At 46.4% G+C, this 24435-nt stretch overlaps 4 protein-coding genes and 1 non-coding gene across 13 annotated transcripts; 2 read left to right on the top strand and 3 right to left on the bottom strand.

The window, feature by feature from the left end:
- The first annotated feature begins 651 nt into the window (after window positions 1-651).
- Window positions 652-1819, top strand: LOC127343915 (uncharacterized). The gene has a single exon (XM_051370124.2). It carries the CDS (start codon window positions 826-828, stop codon window positions 1558-1560), a length of 735 nt encoding a protein of 244 aa, XP_051226084.2. The 5' UTR covers window positions 652-825; the 3' UTR covers window positions 1561-1819.
- A 3892-nt stretch (window positions 1820-5711) lies between these two features.
- Window positions 5712-8134, top strand: LOC127343916 (uncharacterized). 8 transcript variants are annotated; one of them, XM_071828397.1, is made up of 5 exons: window positions 5713-5961; window positions 6066-6193; window positions 6627-6657; window positions 7145-7216; window positions 7936-8134. In XM_071828397.1, the coding sequence occupies exons 1-3, from the start codon at window positions 5813-5815 to the stop codon at window positions 6638-6640; spliced, it is 291 nt and encodes a 96-aa protein (XP_071684498.1). In that variant the 5' UTR covers window positions 5713-5812; the 3' UTR covers window positions 6641-6657; window positions 7145-7216; window positions 7936-8134. The 8 variants fall into 8 exon arrangements, with proteins under 8 accessions (XP_051226092.1, XP_071684498.1, XP_051226085.1 ...); XM_051370125.2 differs by lacking the exon at window positions 6627-6657; XM_051370128.2 differs by lacking the exon at window positions 7145-7216.
- Window positions 8135-9586: 1452 nt separating this feature from the next.
- On the bottom strand, window positions 9587-11250 carry LOC127343918 (uncharacterized protein At4g28440). The gene is made up of 2 exons (XM_051370133.2): window positions 10828-11250; window positions 9587-9962 (listed from the first exon to the last, which is right to left on the bottom strand). The coding sequence occupies exons 1-2, from the start codon at window positions 11060-11062 to the stop codon at window positions 9775-9777; spliced, it is 423 nt and encodes a 140-aa protein (XP_051226093.1). The 5' UTR covers window positions 11063-11250; the 3' UTR covers window positions 9587-9774.
- Window positions 11251-13506: 2256 nt separating this feature from the next.
- On the bottom strand, window positions 13507-23480 carry LOC127343919 (callose synthase 11). Of its 2 annotated transcripts, XM_051370135.2 has the most exons (4): window positions 23333-23480; window positions 23113-23224; window positions 14480-19852; window positions 13507-13853 (listed from the first exon to the last, which is right to left on the bottom strand). In XM_051370135.2, the coding sequence occupies exon 3, from the start codon at window positions 19839-19841 to the stop codon at window positions 14481-14483; it is 5361 nt and encodes a 1786-aa protein (XP_051226095.1). In that variant the 5' UTR covers window positions 19842-19852; window positions 23113-23224; window positions 23333-23480; the 3' UTR covers window positions 13507-13853; window position 14480. The 2 variants fall into 2 exon arrangements, with proteins under 2 accessions (XP_051226095.1, XP_051226094.1); XM_051370134.2 differs by lacking the exons at window positions 23113-23224; window positions 23333-23480 and adding an exon at window positions 19950-20169.
- LOC127346278 (small nucleolar RNA J33) lies at window positions 16775-16855 on the bottom strand. Its single transcript, XR_007879445.1, has one exon. It is a non-coding gene; the product is annotated as a small nucleolar RNA J33 (small nucleolar RNA).
- Window positions 23481-24435: the final 955 nt, after the last annotated feature.

Here is a 24435-nt window from a genome sequence, read left to right as displayed (position 1 = left end):
TCCCGAGCTTCTCTATTTGGAAACCGAACCGGTACCTCAAATTACCCCTTTCTTTCAGTAGTATTTACAAGCAAATGCCACTCCACACAACAACGACAACATATAACGATTTGTTTGAGCTCTAAAGAAAAAAAGAAAAACATAACGCTGCCTCGACCTGCTCCCGTCTCCTCCCGTGACCCTGTAAAAAGCTAGGGTTCTTCCGCCGCCGCCGCCGCCCCACGGCCTCCTCCGTCACCGCCCACGGCCGCCTCCGCCACCTCACGTCCCCCGCCGCCCCACGGCCTCCTCCACCGCCGCCCAACGGCCGCCTTCGTCGCCGCCCACGGCCTCCTCCGCCGCCGCCCAATGGCCGCCTTCGCCGCCGCCCACGGCCTCCTCTGCAACTGCCCCACGGCCACCTCCGCCGCCGCCCACGACCTCCTCCGCCGCCGCCCAATGGCCTCCTCTGCCGCCGCCCACGGCCACCTCCGCCCTCGTCGTCTGTTCACCACCAACGGACGAGCTCGGGCGCAACCTCCCCAACCAGCGTCGAGCTCAAGAGCTCGAGATCGCTCGAGCTTCTTCTGCACGAACGGCGCTGACCTCGTGCTCGTCCTCCCTGAACCCACATCAGCCAAAAAATCCAGAAGCCCCAAAGAAGTCTCCGCGCACAGTTTCTGGAGTTTCTGTCCGCCGCTGCTTTTCCAAGCTAGCTTAAGCAGCAGCCCAAAAGAAGTGTGCCATATACGGGTGGGAGGGCGCGCACGGAGACAAACACACACGGTACGCGCGCTGCGTTGCGTTGTGCTACCACCGACGATCCATCGCCGCTTCCTTCCTCCCATGGCTTCCTCTGCGTCCCACCTCCTCCTCCTCGCCATGGCGGTCCTCCTCGCCGCCGCGGCGCCCGGCGTGGAGGCATGGGGCGGCCGCATGTTCTTCAGCAAGATGACTCGCCCCGAAGTCGTGGCCGAGGCCGACAAGGCGGCGGACACCACCACGGCGGGCACGACGGAAGCGTTCGACGCCAACAGCGCGCCGGCGGCATTCTCGTCGCGGCCGTCCAGCGGCGGAAGCAACCGCGGGTACGGCCTCTACGGCCGGCCCGAGGAGAACGAGAAGTACCCGCCGGCCTACTTCCGCCGCGGCGTGCACCACGACGCCGAGAAGCGGACGACCACCAACACCAACGTCGTGCCGGAGGCCGCGGCGGCTGTCCCGGTGCAAGAACAAGAAGAAGAATCGTCGGGCGAGAAGGAGGAGCCGGCGTTCCCCGAGAACGGCAGCGGCAGGGGCCGGCCGCTGTCGTACATGCGCCACGGCGGCAAGGGCAAGCGCGGCGACTACGGGATGAGCGACACGAGGCTGTACCAGAACGGCCGCTACTACTACGACGTGGAGGCCGACAGGTACGGCTACGGCCGCGAGTCCAACCCGGTGCGGACGCGCCCCGAGCCCGAGGACAACGGCTCCGGGTACGGGCGCCCCGGCGGCGAGAGGCGGTCGGGGAGATACGGCAACAACGAGCAGAACGACGACGGCTTCGAGGAAGACCAGAACGACCAGTACAATCCATGAATGAGACAAGGCACGTGCGTACGTTTCCGCTTGCGATCATCGTATACGTTGTGTGATATATTGCTGAACTGTGCCTAATTGCATCACTGCTCCTTGTGTGCTGCAAAGCTAGTACTACATCGTTGTTACTACTTACGTACTACTACTCCGCTACTTAAGGTTGAGCTACCCAGCTGCCAATGTGGAATCGTGATGAATCGTATGTACGGATGAATTGCCTCTGAGTAATGGAGTATCTACTGATATTAAGTTATTACCACATGCTTTTTTCTGGTCTATCTGTTTCATAATTCTTATCGTGATTTAGGTTAAACTAAAATCGCGACAAAAAAAATACTGTATGAAAAGGAGACTACCGTACTGCTCAATTTGTCGGTGCACGTACGGGCCCCAGGTCGTGTGCTAGAATGGAAAATAATGGGTAATCAAGTCTCATCCGTGAAGCTATGATTGATCAGCCGGATATTTTGGGTTTTGCTGGATCTAACTAAGATTCCCATTTCGTACGAACGTCTGAAGCCTCTCTATTCCGAGGGTACCTACCTTGTGAAATCGATTTACTCGCTTCACGGCGATGCATAGATCGCTGATGGATCACACAAAGGGGCCGTGCCCAATAATTCCAGCAGACAAACTCAAACTCCAATCAACACGTAGGCCATAATCGGTCCTGTCGACAAGGACAAGCTGCATGGCGAAGTTGCAGTGCACACTGCTGCTAGCTAGCTTGCCTCGGATGCTGGTGGCTGGTGGCACCTACCAAACAACGACCTATAGGCCATCAATCGGCCATGACCGGCCGGCTGTGTGTACCTACAGCTGGGGCAAGAAGAACTGTACCACTTTTGTTCGGTACAACAAGTCGTTCGGTTCATTAAACCCGGCCTCGGAAGCTCGGTGCTTTTTGTTCGGAAGTTGATGCGCATTCAACCGCATGGTGCCACCAGGGAAGGTTTGACGGGAACGATATCACCTGAAATGGACTACGTCCTGCAGATCTGCAAATTTTCATCGGTGACGTATTATTTTCTACCAACGGTCAGATCATGTTTTTGGATCCGCAAATGGTCTTACATGTTATTATAGGCGCAACAGACACATAAATTCCGGATGCAACCGTCTAGAGACGGTAACACGGGCTATCTACAACCAGTGTGGTTGGCGGCTTGTAAGAAGCTTAAGAGCCCTACTTTTCTTTTATTTTGTTGGTTGATCTTTATGTATATTCTGTGTGATCCATGGGTTGTACAACTTCATAACTCCTTTCCTTTGAATAATGCAATAAAAGGTTGTGTGTTGATGCGCAGGCGAGGCTTTGATCCATTTCAAAAAAAAAAATAGATCATGATATGTTTCACCACCATGCAGTTTGTACAAACCCCCTACAGTCCTACATATCTATTTGCAAGTTTTGGCACCACAAACCTACTCTTGTTCGCTGCCTCTTTTCTTTTTAATCGCTGCTGATTTTGTCGATAGACCAACGACAACATGACAGATCAAAAAATCAAAAATCAATTGAATGAAAAAGTTCTCTTGGCTTAGTTTGAAAAATTAACAATAAAGTATCGAAGTCGTCGTATATGGTAGTGCCCATCAGCAATCAATGTTCATCTATTCATCTGATAAGAACACAAGTTGCATAGTCGTTTCTATTTTCCTTGTTCCGCCGGTGGATTTATGTAGCCATCTTATGGAAAAAACAAATGCCCCCTCGCCCGCCAAACCCTAGCGCGCCAAGTCCCAACTAGGCATCACCCTTGCCGCCACTGCCGATAACATTGGACATGGTGACAACGGGCCTGAGTGGGTGGATCACGATGCGACTCCATAGGGCTGCTAGGGTGGCATTACTGGAAGCTTCCTAGTGCAGTGGATGGGGCGGCACCCACGATCAGGCAGCGGCATCAACCTCCTCTTCTGACCACCATCGCTTGAGGGGCTGATCTACGGGTGGAAGCAGTGGGCTGTGAGTAGGGTTGCAAAAAGTCGAGTTTGGTTCATCTTTACTCATACTATAATTTGAGCGAGCTCAGACTACGTCGAGTTAAAGATTGCGCTGTAAAAATTTGTTCATAGTTAGCTTGTAATGATCTCGAGACGATCTCAAGCTAGTTTCGAGCTAGAAAAAACAATAATTCAATATGTCTTGCATATGGAAGAACGAAAAATTCCCAACCGCAATACATAAAAGGAATAAGGGTACCCTCCAATAGGGAGTATAATATCAGTGGATATTCAAAACTTCGGTAGAAACACCGGTGGTATCTTGTCCACTTTACATTCCACGGTGATAATGGTTGTTGATATATGTTGTGTAGACTTTTAATTGCTTGTTTGTTTTTGTAATTGAAAATCTTTTGTAATCATAGACTTTTGGTGCACTTGCCGAAGCCTAGATATTTAGGGTTTTCTTTAAAATACTTTCCGGCTAGTTAATTTCACACCATTTAAAAAAACCATACTTGTTCTAGAACACATATTCACCTCTACCTCTATGGGACATTTAGATCCTTTCAAACGGGTGTTTCTTCCCGAATGTTGACAAAGAATAACCTAGCAAAACATAATTCTAATGGAAATAAGAAACACTGATTTTGTGACAAGGAGTAAGCAATTTAAGACCTTTTGCGCACATGACCATGCCAACTAATATAATGAATATGGTCGCTAACTAGTTGAAGGGATTAATGTGCAGCTTAAGGCTCAAATTCGAGTAACAATGTGTGCTTTATGCCGGGTTTTATGGAATTTCTTGTGATTATGATGTTCTCAATAGGGAGAGTATTTTTTAAGGCTTTTTGTACGTTATTCACAAGGCTAGCCACTAGATCTATATTTTTTTCCATTCTCCACGGTCTGCCGGCACTAGTATTTATAGAATCCGGATAAAAAGAATTGGTGATGCTAACACATGATATGTTAGCTAATTTTGATGCTGGTCTACCAATTGAATCTTTGCTAAATAAGTGAGTCATGTATATTTTGTACTTCCTCCGTCTCATGTCTTAACTTTGTCTAAATTTAGATATATCTAATCATGTTTCATTAGATAGAGAAAGTATTATTTGTTGCATTTGCTAAGCTTCGTATTCTATAATTTTCACTTTGTAAGACCTTAGCTTATTTTTTTTTGCAATAAGAATAGTTATATGCGTTGGTTGGGGCGGAGCTACATTGAGCCGACCTAGGCAGTGGCCCACCTAGAATTTAGGCATTCCTTCGTTTTTATTGTTGGGATGGCCAGCAAGACAGTTAATGCTAAATAAAATCTTGCTTTGTTGTAGCCTGACCTGTTCAACAAATCCACTGTAACTTTGTCATTGTGCATCGACTGATGTTAAGGATGTTAACATGTGTGATCATATATTTCTCCCCGCATATTTATTGCCTTGTCGGATTCGCAACGAAAGAGATAATGATGAGATGCGATTTTCTATCTAGACTATATCATACTATGAATTTGGGTGAGAAATTATAGTTATTAGCAAATAAATATAATCTATAATTGATCGTGATAATATTGTATACTAATCAATTAGAGAAGGTTCCATCTAAAAATAGTAGAACATCTACCATCTCCCAAATGGTATCATTGATGTCCATGGTGTGACCTGTGACCCAAGAATGCAGGGCGACAAGCATAGGACGAAGATATGATTACTAAGTACATGCCGTACTTAGGGTTAATTATGTACCTTGGGTGATAAATGGATGATTTTATCAAAGATCAATGTATTAATTGGTTATTGGGCTTGCCGATGAGGCTAGTTAATGGAATAATTCAACTTGAGTAGATCAAATATGGCGGAGAATCCATATCCCTAATAATAGCAATACCATATCTTCCATTATATCCGTTTAACCAAAATCTTTATCGCATCTGTACCAGCATGGTTTTTATAATTACATATCATATCCTTCAAATATATACATACGCGGATTTAGGATGGAGATTATACATTTACAACCCTAACCAATGTATAGAGTAGAGTTCTGCTCTTTTCGAAAATATTCTCATGAATGTGGAGCGGCGATGGGCCGGCAGCCAACATGCCCATAACTAAACTGGGCCAGAGCGAGGCTAACCCGTGAAGGTTGTAGGTAGCTACCCGATTGTAAATGGGCTTGTAAATAAAGTGATTATGGCTCGCACCATTCCCAACAGCCGCCCCGTCCAGCCCAGCTAGGGTTTTAGCCTCCATTCCCCTCGCACCGCCGCGCGCCACCGCACCTCGCACACGCCGTCGCAATGGCCGCCGCCGCCGCCGCGAGATCCTTCCTGCGATCTGGATCCACCGCTTCCTCCCTCCGCGGAGCCGCGGCTAGAGCTGCCTCCCGCGCTGGGCCGGCTCCTCTCCCAAGGCGGCTCCCTGCTTCTGCTCCCCGCCTCCTTCTGAGGTACGAGATCTCTTAGTTACTGGCTCGCTAGGAACGTTAGGTTTTCGTTTCCCATTCTCTGGATCTGGATGAAAAGTTTCGTCTCTGTTTTTCGGCATCTGTAGGTCGCCGCTGGAGATGACCAGCTTCTGTGTGGAGTCGCTGATGCCCATGCACAGCGCCACCGCGTCGGCGCTCATGACGTCGCTCCTCGCCGCCCCGGCTTGCAAGGGGTTCGGCTGGCTGTCCGAAGGTAATTTTTCATGACTTTTATGGTTTTTCGTTTTGCGATCATACATGGCTTCAGTTATTACGCCTAGTTGTTTGTTGATATGGACTGCAGAGCAGAGTAGTTTTGGACCGTTTACAAAGTTCACTGCGGCTTAGCTCAACTTTTCCTTCATAATCTGAAAGAGTGCATATGAATTTGATGTGTGTTAGTGGCGATCATGCTTATAATCCTGTCCTAAGATAGGCTCGTGTAGTCATTACCTTTTTACACTATATTAGTAACGTGTCTCAACTCTCAATGCCCATCTCACGACAATGCTCTGCATACATTTAGTGAATGTCAACAAAACTTGTGTGAATGAATGTCATTTTTGTATAGATAAAAACCGAAATTCTTATCATTAAATTTGGCATGCTGAAACCAATCTTATGCTTCCACATGGTCCTTATTGTAGGTCAAGATAGATGAACATCGAGCCCCAAAAGGTGATAAACGTTAAGGACCCAGTAATAACAGTTGATGGTTAAGTTCCTTTGCTAATTTGTCGTTCAGAAGGGTTCACTGAGAGAGAAATTTATTTAAAGGAATTTACATCGAAGTTCATGTATCGGAGAATCGATCATTGAACAAGTAAACACGTAACATCGTCTAAAAGAATACTTTGTTTTCTCATGATGGTCAAATATATTGTTTCCCCTTTTATGTTTATTCTAGTCCTGCAAAGTGTGTGAGATCGGAGTTTCCCTCACAAAGAACTGTTGTGCGTACATAAAATCTTCCAAATACCGCCAGTTATGAGCTACCGTTGTAGTTGTTGCGTCTTTTGGCCATTCCAGAGACCGTTTGCTTTGCTTGGTTAGCTGAAGCTGTATGTAAATTTTGTATTTAACCGTTATAATTTGAATATGCACATAGTAGTCATAAATAATAATTTCCACATTAAGGGTCACTGATTCTTTTGTATTGACCCAGCTGGCAATGATGACGTGTGACAGTTTCTAGGTGGAATGTAGCAGATTTAATCTCCTCACCTCAAATATACAGGTCTGGTCACATTTTAAGGAGTATCCATGATAGCATATGTTTGTAGTGTGTTCTATAAATTTTCCTTCTGCTGTTTGCACGGAAACACAAGGTCAAGATCCTTACAAGATGCATTTTATGGAAAACCAGATCTGCTGTGCAAAACTATGTTGTTTCTTGCATGTGGTAGATAAAGATATCTGATCAGTCATGGACACAGCAACATAGATATTGGAACTCAGGCCCTCCCCACTTTCCCAGTTATTTTAAAATTATCGCATTTCATTTACAATTCTTGTGAAGTTGGTACTCATTAGTATCCTTACATGAGAAGTACATAAATATGTTAGGGTTCTGTTTTCTTTCATTTTGAAGAAATATTAGGCTAATAGGGCTTCTGGAAACATCTTGAATTGATTCTTCACGATCATGTGCCATGTAATGCAAACATGCAACCTTATTTTATGCTGGATGCATGTTACTTATGATTATTGCATGCCTCTCCTTCTAGCCAAAAGAATGTCTGTTTGACCCATTTTATATCTCTATAGACTTGTGAGTAGTGACAATGGAGGTCGTCTGGGAGGAAGACACATGCTATTTATTTTTGCCATGTCTATTCTGTTTCATTCATGCAAAATGGAATTTGTGGAGATGGAGCAAAAGTAGTTTTTATGGCTGTAACTTTTTATGATCTCAGTTGAAGATCTGGAGCTTAGATTGTTCATTTCTATGTGTAGATGGATGATTTCCTGTTGCCCGAGCCGCTGCTACAGACCTCCCCCATTGAATTTAAAGTACATTCTTATCGCCTTCTTCCCAGTCTGTAATATTCTGGGATTTCAGTGCGCATAAGTGTCTTCAGAACTGTACCTGTTCATGTCTGAGATTATGGCGTTCCTGGAGAAATAATGCTTAATTGAAAGTGTTCGCTGCCCATTGTTTTGACTTCTATCTTTCTTGTGATTGGCATTGTAAAAAAAACGTGCAATACAATCCAATCACTGAGTCTCTGTTTTTTTACGAATTGTATTCCGAAGTTAGTGGCCTATCTTCTGCCAAGCGCTAATTTCACTATAGGCTACGTAGTATCATTAAGTATACGTGAGGGTGAGGCAGATAGATCACAAAAAACGTGACTAATTCTCTTTCAACGGATAGTTAGCTTAATTCCCCATTTGGACGGGTAATTAGCTTAATTCGGTGATGTCATCCTCACAATGTTGACTACGTTAACAACTCATGTACATTGTGAATATCTTTTGCTCTGTGAACCATTTTTCTCAGATGCAGCCAAATTGTAGCCCAAAAGTTGTAACTAGAAAAATCTCAATTGCAGCTGTATAAACCTGATGGAACCTCATATGTAACTGAAAAGTCACAACTGAAAAAATCAGTTGTAAACCTTTTTTTTGCAAAAACGTAAACGCTCATATATACGCACATACATACCTATGAACGCACGCACACTTCCTATGAGCACCTCCGAGAGACTGCGTCCAAGAAACTTCAGGTCTTGAGATTGACGAAGTCACCACATGGTGCCTTGCTGTTGACGGAAACATCGCCTCCCACTAAAAAATATTCCGTCTTTAATGAGACACCAAAGTGTTGAACTTAGGTTTGAACTCTTCTAGGCTGGGGGTGCCACTGCCCTCCTAATCACTCAACCACAGGTTGTTTCTAAATCAGTTGTAAACTCACCTGCAACTTATTGGCTCATGGCTCTAAAGTTGAATCCGTTTTAACTTAATTGTCACTATTTTACTGTGAGAATTACCACCCCTTGCCCCCCATCCTCATGAGCACCCTCATCCCTGTACCCTCCGCTGTCGTTCAGCAAAATCCTTCGAGGTTTTTTCTTTCTATTGCTTTGAGTGCCAAGTTTAATGAGATGGGTGGTGAATTAAAAATTTACAGACAAAATTACTTGACTATTTTATTTTGTTAGGAGACTGCTGTTCATGAACAGTGTTGACCTTGTGGAGGAAATATTAAGTTCTATGGAGAGCAAGGTCATTAAGTTTCATGTGATGGAACTTGTGTTGTGACGATACACTATGCTTGCAGTTTTAGGTTTCAATTTGAATTTCAAGTTTTAGATTTGAAGTAAGTTTGAATTGTGTGCATCATGATCTTGAATTGTGTATATGCACAATAAAAATGAAGGGCGCGGTGTTTCCTGTGGCAACATCTGTAGCCCTTGCTTTGAGGCAACTGCTAATGTTGCACATAATCCAAGTCCAAAGCTAGCAATACTGGAAGATATGACAAGCAGAAAGTAATGCAAATCTAACGACGCAGCAGATGCATCTATCCGTTTAGAAGATGAAGATTTTACCAGCATGTCACTGATCAGCACATGACATTTGTTCTTACGGACACAACAGCTGCAGCAACTAACAATGACTCATAGATAGATTTGCATGGTAAGAATGAACTTGCAATAGTTCGAGCGAACAACTCCAATCTAAACTCAGAAGCTCTAGCTTTCACATTCTTGACAACTCAACAAGTAGAATTTGACCAGCACACTTTGAAAGCACTTCTGATTAATAATAGCTAAATAGACACGGCATTCACTCTTCCACGTTGACAAGTTCATACTCCACAAGCGAGAGATTGTTGTCTTCCTTTACATCAAAGCTTGCCGGTTCAGTGACTTCAACACGGCCCCATTTGTCAACAGCAAGCCTCATTGACCCTTTGAACATATCAATCTTTGCATTGCGAATAATAACGGTATTACCCGGCTTCAACATGTCAACTGTCAAAATGTATATGATTGTTAGACGTCGCACACATAAAACCGTATTTACGAAACCAGTCAGTTAATGATGCATTTATGTTTCGAAGTCAGACCAACAGCCCTAACAAATGAGTTGAGGGTTAACAAAGTGAACAGATTACAGAACGATCTAGATTGCTATGTTCTTTAACATGCAGAGTATATTTTCATATAATCATTTATTTATGCATTATGTATATTGGAAGAAAGAACATAAAGTAAGATGTGAAAACTTTCAAAATAACATGTCGCAGATAAAATGAAATTATGATTAAAGCGATACGATCCAACATTGCACTCTTATAAACAATCAGTTTTTTAAAAGCATAATGGAATTATCTTCCAATAAATTTAAAATGTGCTTGAATGTCTATATATCGTACTAATGGCTCCCATATAATAACATTGATTGACGAAAGAGACTCAGCGAACTTTTAGGAGCTCAAGGGCTTTTGACAATGGGTGTCGCAAAATATTTTCCTAACAAAAAGAGGTTCCAAAGATACTATATCTATAATCAGTGCTACAAAATATCATCCAATAGACCACTGTTATTTATCATGCATTGAGGGGCTAAAAATTTGACAGGACATCCAACGTTTTTTTACAACCAATTCTCGCATTGTGAACACCTGTGAAAACTGTGAATTCACATAATCCAACATAGTACATTAAGATCCCATTAAAGTAGTTGTATAAGCCTACATACACACCGATTCACTGATGTACCAATCCAAGTATCTAGCGATAAACACGCGGGTTTTGACCAAACCCCCAAGTCAAAGGACTACGCATGACGCCACCAAGAGTATATTACTACAGAGAAAAGAGGGCCAGATCGTACCCTGCTCGTTGCGGGCGGTGAAGAGGACGCATCCGGTCTCGTCGCCGATGAGGCACTCGGCGATTCTCGTGGGCTTGGCCACCGGGCCAGGGCCGGCGCCGGCGCGGGCCTTCTGCAGGACGGTCTTGGAGCTGAGCACCTTGGCGACGAGCGTGTGGCCGCTCGTGACTGGCTTGAGCTGATCTACTTTCACAAACACCGGTTTCCGCTTCGCCGCCGCCGCCGCCGTGGCCATGGAGAGAGAGAGAAAACAGGTTACAGATAAGAAGCTGGGAAACAGGATTAGGGCGGGCTTTGGACTCGGGAGGAAACCCTAGATGGGACGGGGTGAGTTTTAATACGGGGCCTGTGATCGAGGAGGCCACTAACGATGCGGAGGAGTTGTTAAATTAGGCGTTACTCCTACTACTACCATTATCGGAGCCATAGACATTACCGTGGGGAGTCAAATGCCATTATCCGTTTCTACTTTCCAAAAGGCGAAAATGCTTGTTAGTCCATCAGTGGAGATTGGGGAATATATAGTCTGTCTTGCTGTGGTTGAATGACATCTTGGTGCATCCCACCGAGAAATATCCCTCTTCCATTTATTTTTACTTTTTCATGACATAAATATCCCTCTTTTAGACTTTTGGCTCTGGTGGTTTTTGATTGCTTTCTTCAATTCTAATGGGTTTTTTGTTGTTCTTTTCCATCCAGTATAATTGGCATGATGTTAAAAATGGCTTGTAAAGATCTTTGGCTTCGCATGCTTAGCGATACTATACGCCGCCACCCTAAGTTCAGCTAAGTTGAGAACGGAATATACCTCGGAAAAAAAAGTTGAGAACGGAACAAGCTCAACCTTAAGAGCTCGTTTGAATTCACAGAGTTTTCAAATTTAGGAATATAAAATATTGAACAAGGATGTTATTTTTTTTTTCTCGAGTTATAAAGGATTAAAAAGATATATAGATGGCATCAAAGAGTGTTCCACACACATGAAGATTAAGAGAAAGTATAATAAGATGTTTGTATGGATGAAGTTTCCCCCAAAATGATCTACATAAGAATCCATACGAAAGTATCCCCAGGATTCAAATCCTACTAATAAAATGACACCCACATAAGCACCCATGGATACCAATCCTCCGATAATCCTTTGAGGACCTTTTTGGTTCGCCGATTTGAAACACATAGTACTGAAAAAAATGGAGGAATAGAATGTAATGGCACATGGTATAGGAATCTTAAACACATGAATGAGTAACAAAAGTTGAGTGGTTGCACCACATAAAATTTGTATAATTTTTTTGTAGAGATTGGGTACAAGTAATAGTTGTCCTAGTCGGAATCCTATGAATTGACATGTAGGAAAGCAATCTATAGAAACTTTTGATCATTTGTTCCAATGAACCAAAATGGATTAAAAAAATCTATTATTGAATCCAACAAATGTTTTTTTTTAAATCCTTTGAACCAAAGAGACCCTGAATTACAACTACTTTAAAGAGTTATGTCATCTGCATCTGAATGGAAGGAAGTTAACTTTAAAAATGATGCAAGAATCTATAGGAAATTTCCAAAGAATTAAAAAGATGTGAATCAAAGGCCACACACAAGATTTTTTTTTGGACACGAGTCTTTTTTTACAAAAAAAAAATGAAGGAAGTCCTTCAATAATCCTTTGAGGGCCTTTTTGCTTTGTAAGATTTGAAAAAACAGATTAATAGAAAAAGGCAAGAATAGAATGGCATGGTACATGAAACCCTATAAGAACGAAAAAATGCAAGAATCAATAAAATAATGTTGTCGGTTGCACAATAAGAAAATGCAAAAATACTTGTAGCTATTGAGTACATGTTATAGTTGTCATAGAAACTCCCCACAAAAAGAAATGTCATAGACACAGATGAAATTTTATGAGTCCTTTTGATTCAGATGAATATTGGAGGAAATGCATAGGACGAGATGTTTACTTCGATGACGCTATTCATTCATTTTTGATATAAAGGAATGGAACACATGAGGAGTGAAGGAATTTACCCTTCTGGTTTAGGTTTGAAAGAGAAATTAAAGTAATTCTACAATCTACTCAAACCTCCTTTTTACAGTCCTATGGTACATTAGAAGAGTGGAATATTGGGGAAAGATTTTTGGAGACCACTGGAGATGCTCTAAGTGAGGTAGATAGGCGATTTGAGTTACAACATAGACTTTGATTTCTATCTAGTATCTATAAGCTCAGTGGGCCAATTTAACTCTACCGGCTAAATTTATGTACCGAATCAAATTTCTTTATGACAGTCATACTACTACTCTAGGGACAACTGCTTTACACGCCCGCTGCCACAAAATATCCAAACTATCGACTGCACCTAGTTCGTCAGACCCGTATGTGCTGATCTCATTTGTAACCAATGTGAAAAAAAGAGGCACTAAGGTTAGTTAACCCAACAATCAAATAAGCAAAAACTAGTGAGGTAAATCACCGCAAACAATCGCAGTACCGAACAAACGCATCCTCACCGCTGTGGTAATAACCGGCTAAGAGCGTGCCCTACCAACAGGATGGCTCGAGTGGTGCAGTTTGTACACAGCAAATCTTGTGGCATTGAACCACCGAGACTGCAACATTCAGCAGCAACCAGCAAGTCAGCAGCACCACATAACTGTCACAGGTCTCTTCTAGCGAGCGGATGGAGGCGCCAATTTTAATCAAGCAAAACGAGGAATTTCCATCAACCAATTACACAACTTTTCTCCTAGTACAAGAGATGGAATTTCTAGCCAGGTCAACAAACTCTATTAAGGTGCTCATGTTTGGTGCTGCAGCAGAATCATCTACACACAACTAGCTCTAAAAAGGTGCCAAACCCAACGCCTAAATCTCCCGAGTTATGCCAATCTGAACATCTAAACTAGATCGCTAGTAGCGCCACCAAAAGAGTTCAATATGGATCTAAGCTATGTCACCGAAAGCTTTCCAGATTGGAGCTGTACAGAGATGAATGATCATTGCCTAACTGCGACAACCTGGTTAGAACCTGCCAAAAAGAACAGGACAAGAAAAACCCAGGGTTAGAACTATTCTGAAAGTGCACCGTCCAGTATTTTTCCGGTGCAAGATTATAACTTAGGTTAGGGCCCTGCAGGAATGAGGTTATTTAGCATAATCTTCAAAGGGCTACCCCCTTCCATGAACAACAACTTAATTCTAAATGTTCCGTACTAACTTTGTTTCCGTACAAAGGCACATGTGAGCATACTAGAGAACTAAATTAATGACTGTCGTGCTATCTGAAACTTAGCAGTATATGATACAGACTGTGACGATAAACAGATAACACAAGAAGCTATCTTTAGTGTTCAGCATTTTTGATTTTGCGAAGAAGTTGAGCTCATCAATGCCACCAGCCCAACATGGTAATCGCATTATAAACAGAGCTATTTTTATCATTACTGAAAGCATCAGTTTGGCAATTAGAAGCATCAAATATCATTCCTAGACTCTTCAGATGTCATTGCCTGAGATAGTACGATTCCTAGGACACTAAGCTATAAGTTCCACTACTTGCAGCATCACAGTTCAGTGTACAAATGCAAGTAGTTTAGTAATATAAGTGGATGCTCGGTACATGCAGAAAAATCAAGAAAGTTTATTATGAAGTACCTCAAGCCACATTTGTTTTCTTGCCAGCAAGAATACGGGAAATTTGGAGGCCTCTGCTAAAACCTTCATTGAACAGTACCCTCGTCTGCATTTCTTGAAATCCTGGCAGCCAGGACAGCAATGCAACTGGTGCCATAACAATCACCCCAAGCAGTATCTCATACAAACGTGCCACAGAAATAACACTGCCCCAGACCACAGTAGATTCGATGAATGGCCTGATTACTTGAGCAATGGAAATCAAACCCCAGCCAGTAGGAATGAATGCCAAAAGGCCAGTGAAGATGTCGATGATTTGAAACTCAGTAAACTCCATGAACAATATCAGCACTAGCACTCCAAGAATGATGATAGCACATTGGACAACCCGGTAGTAAAGATGTTGCTTTGCAGCATACTGGTCCCGAGTATATGACATTAGGACAAAAACACCAAATATCACAGCCACACATATCCAGGAAAGCAGATACACCGCAATACTTCTGCTTCCATCTGCGATTTTGAGCTGGTATACAACCCCATACTGAAAAAAGAAGTACCTGAGATCTAACACTATTTCCAGAATCTTTCCCCAGAGGCCAGTAGTCCTTAGATGATCTTGCTCCTCATACCACCACACTTCCCAGCTGTGCTCAGCTTTCGAAAATATACCACCTGGAAACCAGATCCAGGTCATGAAGTCCTCAAAGTCATACACTGTTTTCAACCAATCAAAGCCAGATGGGTTAAAAGCAAATGGAGCCATGATCCACGACACCACTAGAAACCAGCTAGATAGCATCATGACTATGTAAACAAGTGTGTTCCTGGCAATCACACTGTGAACGGCATACACAGTCAGTATTATTCCAAGTTCTATCGCCTTTATGAAGTGGCTCCTAGCATAAAGCCTGTAATTTTCAGCAAAACTCTTATGCTGCACGACAAAGCCACGGCCAGTAGCACGATATTTTGCACCACCATGAAGAATCGTTCGGCCATAGTAATGGCTTTTTGTTCCCATTGAAAATGTGTAGAAGACAGATGAAAAGTTCATCTGCATTGTGAAAAAATCCCAGACAGCAGGTAGAAACCCCAGTTCAAGAGAGTTCTCAAGGATCATTGGCAAGGCAGTGAAGATTCCGAGCTGAATGACAAACTGCTGATTTAGCACGGCACCCAAGGCTTTATTATTAGTAGCATTAGCACTGCCCTGAATTCCAGCCTCCAGACCACTCAGAGCTAGATACAGGCGTCCCCAGGTAAATGTGTAAACTGTCAAGACCACCAGCATGGTGTTGAAGTAGAACCCTATTGTTGTATAAAACACTGAAAGCATCCGAAAGAAATCCACTCTATGACCAAGCCTGTAGATATCCCTACTCAAGGTCTGTTCACCATTACCACTGGAAACCTTAGCTTCAAACATCGATATTTGATTAAGCCCAACATCACGGCCCTTGCCAACCTGGATGTACTCATGGTGGCTAACATTGCCACCACGTAGGGTACAGTTGAAACCCGCAAATATGTCCTCGCTGATATTGATTACTCTGGATGCCTTACTTAAACCACCTCGGGTCAAAAACCAAAGGCGATCAAATACATCTGGATGCCCATAATGCATCCGAACCTTCAGTGGATTAGCTAGAACCCGCTGCCCAAGGGTAACAAAGCTTGTCTCCTGTGCAGACATGAACCAAGCAAGTGAAGAGACAGATCCAGTGAAAACATGTTCTCGAACTCCCAACAGCGTGGGCTTTTGGCTTCCATGATTATAGCTGTACTGTTCTAACAGATTGCGCATCTTGAGAGCCTCCTCAAAATAATTATCCTGGTTCATGTCGATTGTTTGTACAGCATCACCTCTTGTGAATATGATGGCATGGTTCTGGTTCTCAGGTTTACCCTCTCCAAGTTTCAGCGGGCCTGGCAACCTAATCCGGTATATCTCAACCTCTTTCTGCAAGGCCTGGTCAAATTTTACAAGCACAGAATAGTATTGCATATCACCCATCTCAGGACGGACCTCATCAACATAGGCAACACGGAGGGCCTCATTTTTCTTCATAAGAGCCAGGATATCTTCGGCACGTTGATCTTTCCCCTTTTTCTGGTTTCCATATATCTGACAAGCGACCACATAGGTGTACTTCATGAGAGCAGCACCATCTTCCATACCTTTAAACAATTGACTCACAGTACTGGCTCCTCTGCTTAACCTCCTTTGAGGTCTTTGTTGGAGACCATTATTCATTGGATACACATCATTTTCATGCCTAACTGAGCCAAAGGTAGCCAGCCGTTTTGTACCTTCAGTAATGTCTATCTCAGACGCAGTATCGAGAAAAGCAAGCATCTTCAGAGCCCTGTAGTAGTACATCATTCCCCTAACAGTCCTTGCTAAGGTCTGGCCCCTATATGAGGCCCAAAGTCGGAGCTCCTGAAATTTTCCAGCCCAAATATCTTCGTCCTTAACCATTCCCTCCCTCCTCATGCGTTCTAAAAAGTTTCCCCAATCATCTTCATAGATCTTCTGAAGATAATACAAGATTGAAATGCCATCTTCATTCTCACGACGAAGCTGGTCCTTGTTATACAGGACATCTTCGTTGTAATACGGGGTCAAAACGCTGAATGCCAACATCTTCTCGACTGTGGGAGCACGAGGCATGTTCATAAAGAGGGAGTTGCTGAAGAAAGATATACGCCGCCGAGCCTCGGGATTCCTTGGGATATCATTCATGGAATCCCTGGATGTGAGAATTGTATGCAGGCGCCTCACCTGTTTGTAGAAGCTAAGATCATTCTCACCAGGGCATGTTATGGCATCCTCAAAGAGCAACCCGGATTCAGTCGGCCTTGACGGTGCAAGCCCCTCTCTCCTCAGCTGTTCTATGTCTTTCCTGTTTTGAGGAAAGTCATGAACCGCGAGGACATAGAGGGTCTGCAAGGTGTTGACTATCTTGGTCTGATCCTTGTCTGCCTTCAGTAGCAGTTCGACTAAGGTGATTACAGATGAATGGATTTTAGGAAGCAAGTTCAGTCTGTACTCTTCAGAGAATTTCCCATCTACCATAGCATTATCGAATGCAAGGAACAGCTGATTGATAATAATGTGCTCAACACTCCTCTCCTCAATGATCTCCAGCAGCAACTGGCGTATGCTGTCATAAGCTTCGATCACAGCACATCGCCTGTATTCAATGCTACTTATCCTGCTCCAGTGTGTCTTGTCATCAGCCACCAGCTCTTTTGCTTGACCGAGAGCAAGAAGCAGCTCATTGTTCAGCAGCAAGCATGGCCACCGTACCACACGAATTTTCCATACAACTGGTGGAAGCTCAAGAAGCTCAACTTCCTTGTCACTAACGATGTCCTCTTCCCTAAAAGTCTGAATGATCTCATTCCAGATCAGTGCAAACCTCTTAGCTTCCACCTGATTTGCTTCGATTTTCCTGTACGGGCGGCCAAAACCATACCTCAGCTTCAGACGGTGAATTGCATCATAGAGTTTGATGCGGATGCCACCATGAACCCTATCCAGGCGCTCCTCTGGCATCAAATTGAACTGCATTGCGCTCGCAAAAAACTGGAACCTCAACCGCAGCTGCCCAACACTGCGAATCTCCCCCAGATGCGAGAAAAGCCCGATAAGTGCCCCATAAAGCGATGAGAAGACTGCATACCATATCTGGATATCCATGAGGTAGATGAGGACAACTGGGACCCACAGGATGATTACAGCGAGCCGCTCTGTGTGAGGCATGAACTCAAACCAGTTACGCCGGATGTCATGGAGGGTGAATATTGTCTTTGTTGGCGCCACCATCGGTTTGATCTGGAGGAAGTAGCTGAAGCTAAACTTGGCAGCAAGAAGGAGGATCCAGAAGGAGGAATACTTGATGTTGTCTATAAGCCCCTCGCGCAGACCACGGCCGACGAATGTGCGGGTCTGGAACCACCAGGTGAGCACATACAGAATCCGCCAATTGGTTTTCTCCGTAAAATTCCGAATCCAGGGAAGGATGAACAAGGCGAGCGCGAGCACCTGTGGGATGATGAACACAGCAGCTGCCTCAAGGAAATTCAACACCCTGGTATTGGCAGCAAAGGACCACCTGCGATCTCGCCACCGCTGATCCCACATCCGCACATAAAGCACACTGAATGTGATGGTCCACCCTGCAGCAACAAACGCCTTGAGCACCATCCGGACAGCGATCCGTTTAGTCTCCCTGGACACGAGACTGTACTGAGTACCCGCGTCAAGCAACGCCTGCATAAACCGCAGCCCAGCCCAAGTGATGAACACCGACAGCACACGGACCTGGATGTCCCGGAACCTGAGGCTCTGCCACGGATAAGCGCGACCATCCCATGCAATGATCATGGCAGCCTGAAAGAAGAGTATAAGCATCACCCACAGCCGATCGAAGCTGCGGTAGATATTCCAGAATGACCGCTGCTCCACAAAACCAGTCTTGCCAATGCGGCCAAACTTGCCCGGCGGCACAAAGAAGCCCCTCGATGTGTCCAGCGGCCACTGGAGGCGCTTGAAAACCCGGCGGCTCCAGAAGTACTCATTGACATCATCGTAGTTCCTCCAGGCGGAGTGGGGCTTGGTCCCGTTGTGGCTGGCCTTGACCTCGGCCGCGAGCACGGTGTAGATGGGCGTGACGACGCGGATGAGGAAAGCGTCCTCGCCGCACACGGCGGGGATTGCAGGCCGGCCGGTCTCGATGTCAACCGAGCGGTCGATGACGTGGTTGAGGTCGAGCGCCATGTAGTGGAAGATGTAGCAGAGGCACTCCGGCATGAACCTCAGGTTGGCGGCCTCCCCCCAGATGAGCAGGTAGAGCGCGGTGTAGAGGAGCTCCCTGCGGACGTCGACGCCGGCGTTCCGGCGGGGCACGTGGACGTGCGGCCTCTGGCCGAGGTAGGCGCACCAGGCGTCGTAGTTCTTGAGCAGCTTCTTGCGGATGTCCTGGGCGATGGAGAAGTGGAGGACGTCCGGCGGGTGGTCCCGGGGCAGGGCGAGGGTGCCGGCGGCGCGGAGCTGCGCGTTGGCGAGGAGGAGGACGAGGTGCTCCCGCTGGTTGGTGACGTTGTGGCGCTGGAAGCCGAAGGTGAGGCCGAGCCAGTCGAAGAGGTCGGCGCGGTGGGAGTCCCAGCCGCGGGCGAGCGCCGGCGGCGGGAGGTCGGCCACGTGCACGAGCGCCGCCACCGCCGCGCGCACCTCCGGGAACCGCAGCGACGGGTGCTGCCCGTGCATCACCACGTCCTGGATCGGGACGATGTTGTAGGACGCCTGCACGGGCGGCTGCTCCGCCGACGCCGCCGCCGACCCGGCGGGCGGGCGGCGGTTGCGGAGGCGGCTCATCTCTCAGGCAGCTGCAAAACAGGTAGGGGGCGGCGGCGTTAGCAATCATTCATTCAAAGGCACAGTCTCAGCCAGTCAAGAATCAAGATTGAGCAGAGGAGGAAGTACATTAGGATGCGGCTATTGAGGGGAGAATCATGTGATGGCTGAGTTTGTTCGATTCTACAGGATTCGTTTGTGTTCTTGGCTGATTGGGGTTTGAGGGGGTTGGTTTGCTTTGCTTTGCTTTGCTTCTGGGGTTTCTAAGCTTTGCTAGTGTTTCCGTGCGCTGTGTTTTTCGGTTGGGATAATGATGACGCTGATAAGAATGAACGGGAAGTACAGAAAGGGAGGTCAGCAAGTGAACATCACATCTGTGTGTGGCGTCTCATCATCTTCTCCAGCAGTTTCTTCTAATGCTAGATTGCAATCTACAGCAGATTTTACGAACGAAAAAATAATAAAAAGGAAATGGTGGCATCATAAATCTACAAATGGGTGAAGCTGCGAAATTTGCAATACTAGCAATTTCATGTTTTTTTCCCGTGTTTGGAAATCCTAGCGAACTCGTCTACAAAACGCTTTCGGTGGTCAATCTTACATTGAAACTGGAGCGACCTTTCACTCCTATTCCAGATATGGGTGGAAAAAAGGACTCCGTGTGTGATAACTTTTTGAATTGTGGGTGAGAAAGCAAAGGGAACTTTTAATTTGGAGCCATATGGCATAAGAATCCATCAGACTTTTGTTTACTTCTGCTCTACAATTGGAAACACTTGCCTACATGCTCTGCTCACGTGCCGTGTCCCCGCTTGACAGCCCAAAAGAACCAGACCGCGAGCGCTGGGGTACAGCAGTGCTAGCAGCCTGAAAGCGGTGCACGGCACGGCACATATTAAAAGTTAAAACTCGAACGTCAATCAAGATCTCAAGGCTGCTGAAATTCACTAGAGGGAAAAAGGGCAGACCAAAATTCCGAAAGTTCATGGTGTATCTATCGCCGATGGCCAGCGACTGCTTTTGGGGGAACCTGTCCTCGTGACGCTTGTTTTCCGGGCATAATACTTCTCTTAAAAGCCTCTAACAACGCTTTCTGTTTGCTTTTCACTGTCAGTGTTTGCACAGTATCGATCAAGAGCTTTGGCCTTTTTGGCCGTCCCTCGCGTCGTCTCCCACAGCTCAGGTGCCTAGTAACCCTAGCCTCCACTCCCTCTTCCCCAGCTAGGGGGGCTAGGGCAAGCGCGTGCGCACCGGTGAAGGTGGCGAGAGGGATCTCGCCGCTTTGCCTTGGGTGGAGGGTTACGGAACACCGGTACCAGGGGTTAAGGACAGTGTCGACCCTGCGGGCGGTTGTGGCAGTGGTGTGTTGTCCTTCTCCCTCGGCAGCATGGACGGCGTGCAGTTGGTGGCCGAAGGTCCCGGCACAAGGCTGCTCCGTTGGGAGTGGTTCTCCTTGCATACAACCATGGTGTTGCGATGTTGTTGGCCTTCTCGAAGGCGCAATCTTGGGAACTGCAGAGGTGTTGGTCGAGCAGCAGTCGTGGCGGCCTGTCTTCTTTGGTGCATCTTCGTCTAGCATCTTCGGTTCGGTGTTGCGGTTGAGCCCTTGGGGGTGGTGTTCTCGGTGAAGCTTCATGGGTGTCTCCGATGGCTTCTCCACCGACGATATAGTTCTTTTAGTTTTGTCGTTTTCTTAGGGTAATCTCTTTGCGTCCCGACGTTGCAACGCCCTTCAATCCAAGGAGACGGACATCGGGTCCTTTCCAGAGGTGAAGACAAACAGCGGAGCTTGTGGCTTGATGTCTGGTTGGAGCATGATGACACATTTTCGGTGGCCTCCCCCAAGACCTCGCTGCCTTCCAGGTGTCCTCTCGACGTCGAGCTATGGTCTAGGTGTACCGGCCAGTTTTTTTTTTTGCGTAATCCGTAGTTTGCTTGTGTCGCCTATCAACCTGTTAGTAAGTATTTGGTATCTGCCCTAATCGGCGTTATTAATTTAACACAAAGCTACCCTACTGTTTAAAATCTTGGTACTGATCAGAAGAAACCACAGCCTCGCTACATCACCGTCAGGGCTTGTTTGGTACTAGTGTTTCAGTGGGGATAATACTCTAGAGTATTGGATGAATCACTACTGTCACCCAATCCTCACAAAACACCATCCCCGATCCACTAGGTAGGGGTAGAGTATTGGGGATTGAAAAAATTACACTAAATTTGGGGAAAAGTGGGGATTAAACTCGCTCATACTCTAGCACCAAACATGCATTGGAGATAAGTGGGGATTTAAAGTTTGGAGCGGATTATTCCGATAATCCCCACTAAAACTCTAGTACTCCCTCCTTCCGATAATACCCCTAGGTCACCAATTTAACCTATATAATTTAAATTATATAATATAAAAAATTATATCATTAGAAAATAGAACATCTGAACTTTCTAATGATATAATTTTTATAACATATAACTACTTGATCAAATTTGCGACCTAGGGGTACGCGCGTGCCTTATAAACTGTGAGAGAGGGAGTACCAAACAAGGCCTCAAAGGGAAGGGGTAAAAGGGAACGACATGCCCTTGGTAAATTCCTGATGTGAAAAAGAAGCCCAAACTTTTTCTCAAAAAGAAAAAGACTACACACCTCTTTATACGCTTTTTTTTTCTCCCGGTGGTCCCCACCAGCGCACAACAATGCTTGCAGATTTGAAATGCCCACGGTCCCTAGACTAGACGTTGCTGGCAGTGACCCTGGTTTCTATTTTAAATCCCCTGCCCGCACGCCGCTGTTTGATTGCTTGACGCCATGACCGAAAAGGCGATACGCACGCCGCAGGGAGAGCAGTCTGCGTCAGTATAGAATGGCAAGTGGGCCAGCGCACCCCTCGTGGGCGAGGGGCCCGCCTCTCAGTTGGCCAGAGGCGCCACAAGATCAGCGCGACACGAGCGAAGATCCGGGCCACTGAGACGTGGGACCTGGATGCTCGGGGAGAGGTGGTGGCCGCCATGGATTACGCTGGAAACGGCTGCGAAACCTGGCGACATCTCAGGAGATGAACACGTCGTATCGTCCAGTCGCCGTTTGGAGTGGCGCACGGCCGCACGGGAGTCGGGACGTGCTAGCAACAGTAACGGCAGTGGGATAGTAATTTACTGAATTGCCACTGAGGCCCCGCTCGGCTCGGAGGACGACGGCGACCGTTCGGAGCTGGGGAAACCTCGAAGCTAACGGCGATCTACGGAGGCCGTAAATTCTGGTGCCGGTGGGTGGGAAGAAAGGGTTTAGAACTCTCACCTGCTCAATCGACCGGCGGCGAGTACCGGCCTCCTCCGCTGGCCGTCTCCGTTGAGATGCCTGGCTGCTGCTGCGGCGGCTCAATCTTCTTTCGCCTCTAGAGGCTCTACACCTGAATAAAGAGAGGGAGAACAAAAGGGAAAATATCTGAGGATTAAGATTGACCTCTGTATAAGAAGGAAGGGATTCGGGAGAGCAATTGAGAGACGGATTTCATTACCGGCTTGTCTTCTCAGTTCTCCCGCTGCCTCACTCTGCTGGCCTCCTCCTGTCCTGTGCGCGTGCTCTCCTCTTGTTTTTTCCCCTGCGCAGCGCCGCCTCCCCGGCGTCTCGCTCGCCAGTCGACACCTGCCCGGCCTTCCTGCCGTTAGCGAATTTGAGACGTTTCGTTCCTTCCGTTCCGTTCGTTCCTCGCGGAGATGCTTTGGGGGTGCTCTTGTTTGTGTGGGCCCCGGTAACTCAGTGGCTCGGTTTGTTCTCTCCGAACGCTGCACAGGTTCCAACTCCCAACTGTACCGCATCAATTATCTTCTCTCTTTCTCTGCGCCGTCAAAATATCTTCTCTCTTCAAATCCAACTCCGGTCCAAGCCAGGCAATGCTTCCGCACGCTCGCTGACGTGCACAAGGGCTGTAAAGACAGGTAGGTAGGCACCCATGCTCAGATGTTCTCGTGATTTATTTTTTGGACTGAATAAAATTACAAAGGAAAAGATCACATGTGTGAGCTTTCTATAATAGGAAAACTCCTGCCCCCTCCCCCCGACCTCCTCCCCCGTCTCCCTTCCCACCACCGAGGTTCCCATGCCGGCGAGCACGTTTCGACGTCGACGGACCTGACCCGACAAGGCCATCGTGGTCCGTGGAGGCGCTCCTACTGGAGTGGCAGTGAGCTCCGGGCCGGCACGAGCCCAGATAGGCTTGGGCGAGCCGGCGCTTCTAGCCGCGGCGAAAGGTATGCGCAGTGGCGGCGCCGATAGCGCTTGGCCGGCTGGCACCGTGGGGGTGCTAGCGACGGCGGTCTAGGCTTCAGTGGCCGTGAAGGTGCCGGTGTTGGTCGACGCCCTTCTCCTACGCTGGTGTTCCTCTCCTCTTGGCGATGGTGGCCCAAGCATGTGGTTTTCTTCATCACCCTCCATCTCCAGTCCAGCTTCGACGGTGTGGTCACGGTGAATGGCGGGGCGAAAGCCCTGCTTGGCGGAAGCCGAAGCTGATCACGGCGATGCCTAAGGGCGCAGTTTCCTTCTTGAAGGCGTACTCATGGCCTTCACCGTGCCCCTCTCCCATCAGATGCCAGTGGAAACCCTAGGTCTAGCGACCGGTCT

The sequence above is a fragment of the Lolium perenne genome, chromosome 3 (assembly GCF_019359855.2).
Source record: "Lolium perenne isolate Kyuss_39 chromosome 3, Kyuss_2.0, whole genome shotgun sequence".
NCBI classification, from domain to species: domain Eukaryota; kingdom Viridiplantae; phylum Streptophyta; class Magnoliopsida; order Poales; family Poaceae; genus Lolium; species Lolium perenne.
The sequence above is the reverse complement of the archived record's forward strand: the minus strand, read 5'-3'. Positions and strand labels throughout refer to the sequence as shown.

Coding starts and splice junctions, on each gene's coding strand:
- LOC127343915 (XM_051370124.2), top strand. CDS start 826: ATGGCTTCCTCTGCGTCCCACCTCCTCCTCCTCGCCATGGCGGTCCTC.
- LOC127343916 (XM_051370125.2), top strand. CDS start 5,813: ATGGCCGCCGCCGCCGCCGCGAGATCCTTCCTGCGATCTGGATCCACC. Junction 5,962..6,065: donor GCTCCCCGCCTCCTTCTGAG/GTACGAGATCTC, acceptor CGGCATCTGTAG/GTCGCCGCTGGAGATGACCA. Junction 6,194..7,144: donor GTTCGGCTGGCTGTCCGAAG/GTAATTTTTCAT, acceptor GTATTGACCCAG/CTGGCAATGATGACGTGTGA.
- LOC127343918 (XM_051370133.2), bottom strand. CDS start 11,062: ATGGCCACGGCGGCGGCGGCGGCGAAGCGGAAACCGGTGTTTGTGAAA. Junction 9,963..10,827: donor CACCGCCCGCAACGAGCAGG/GTACGATCTGGC, acceptor ACATTTTGACAG/TTGACATGTTGAAGCCGGGT.
- LOC127343919 (XM_051370135.2), bottom strand. CDS start 19,841: ATGAGCCGCCTCCGCAACCGCCGCCCGCCCGCCGGGTCGGCGGCGGCG.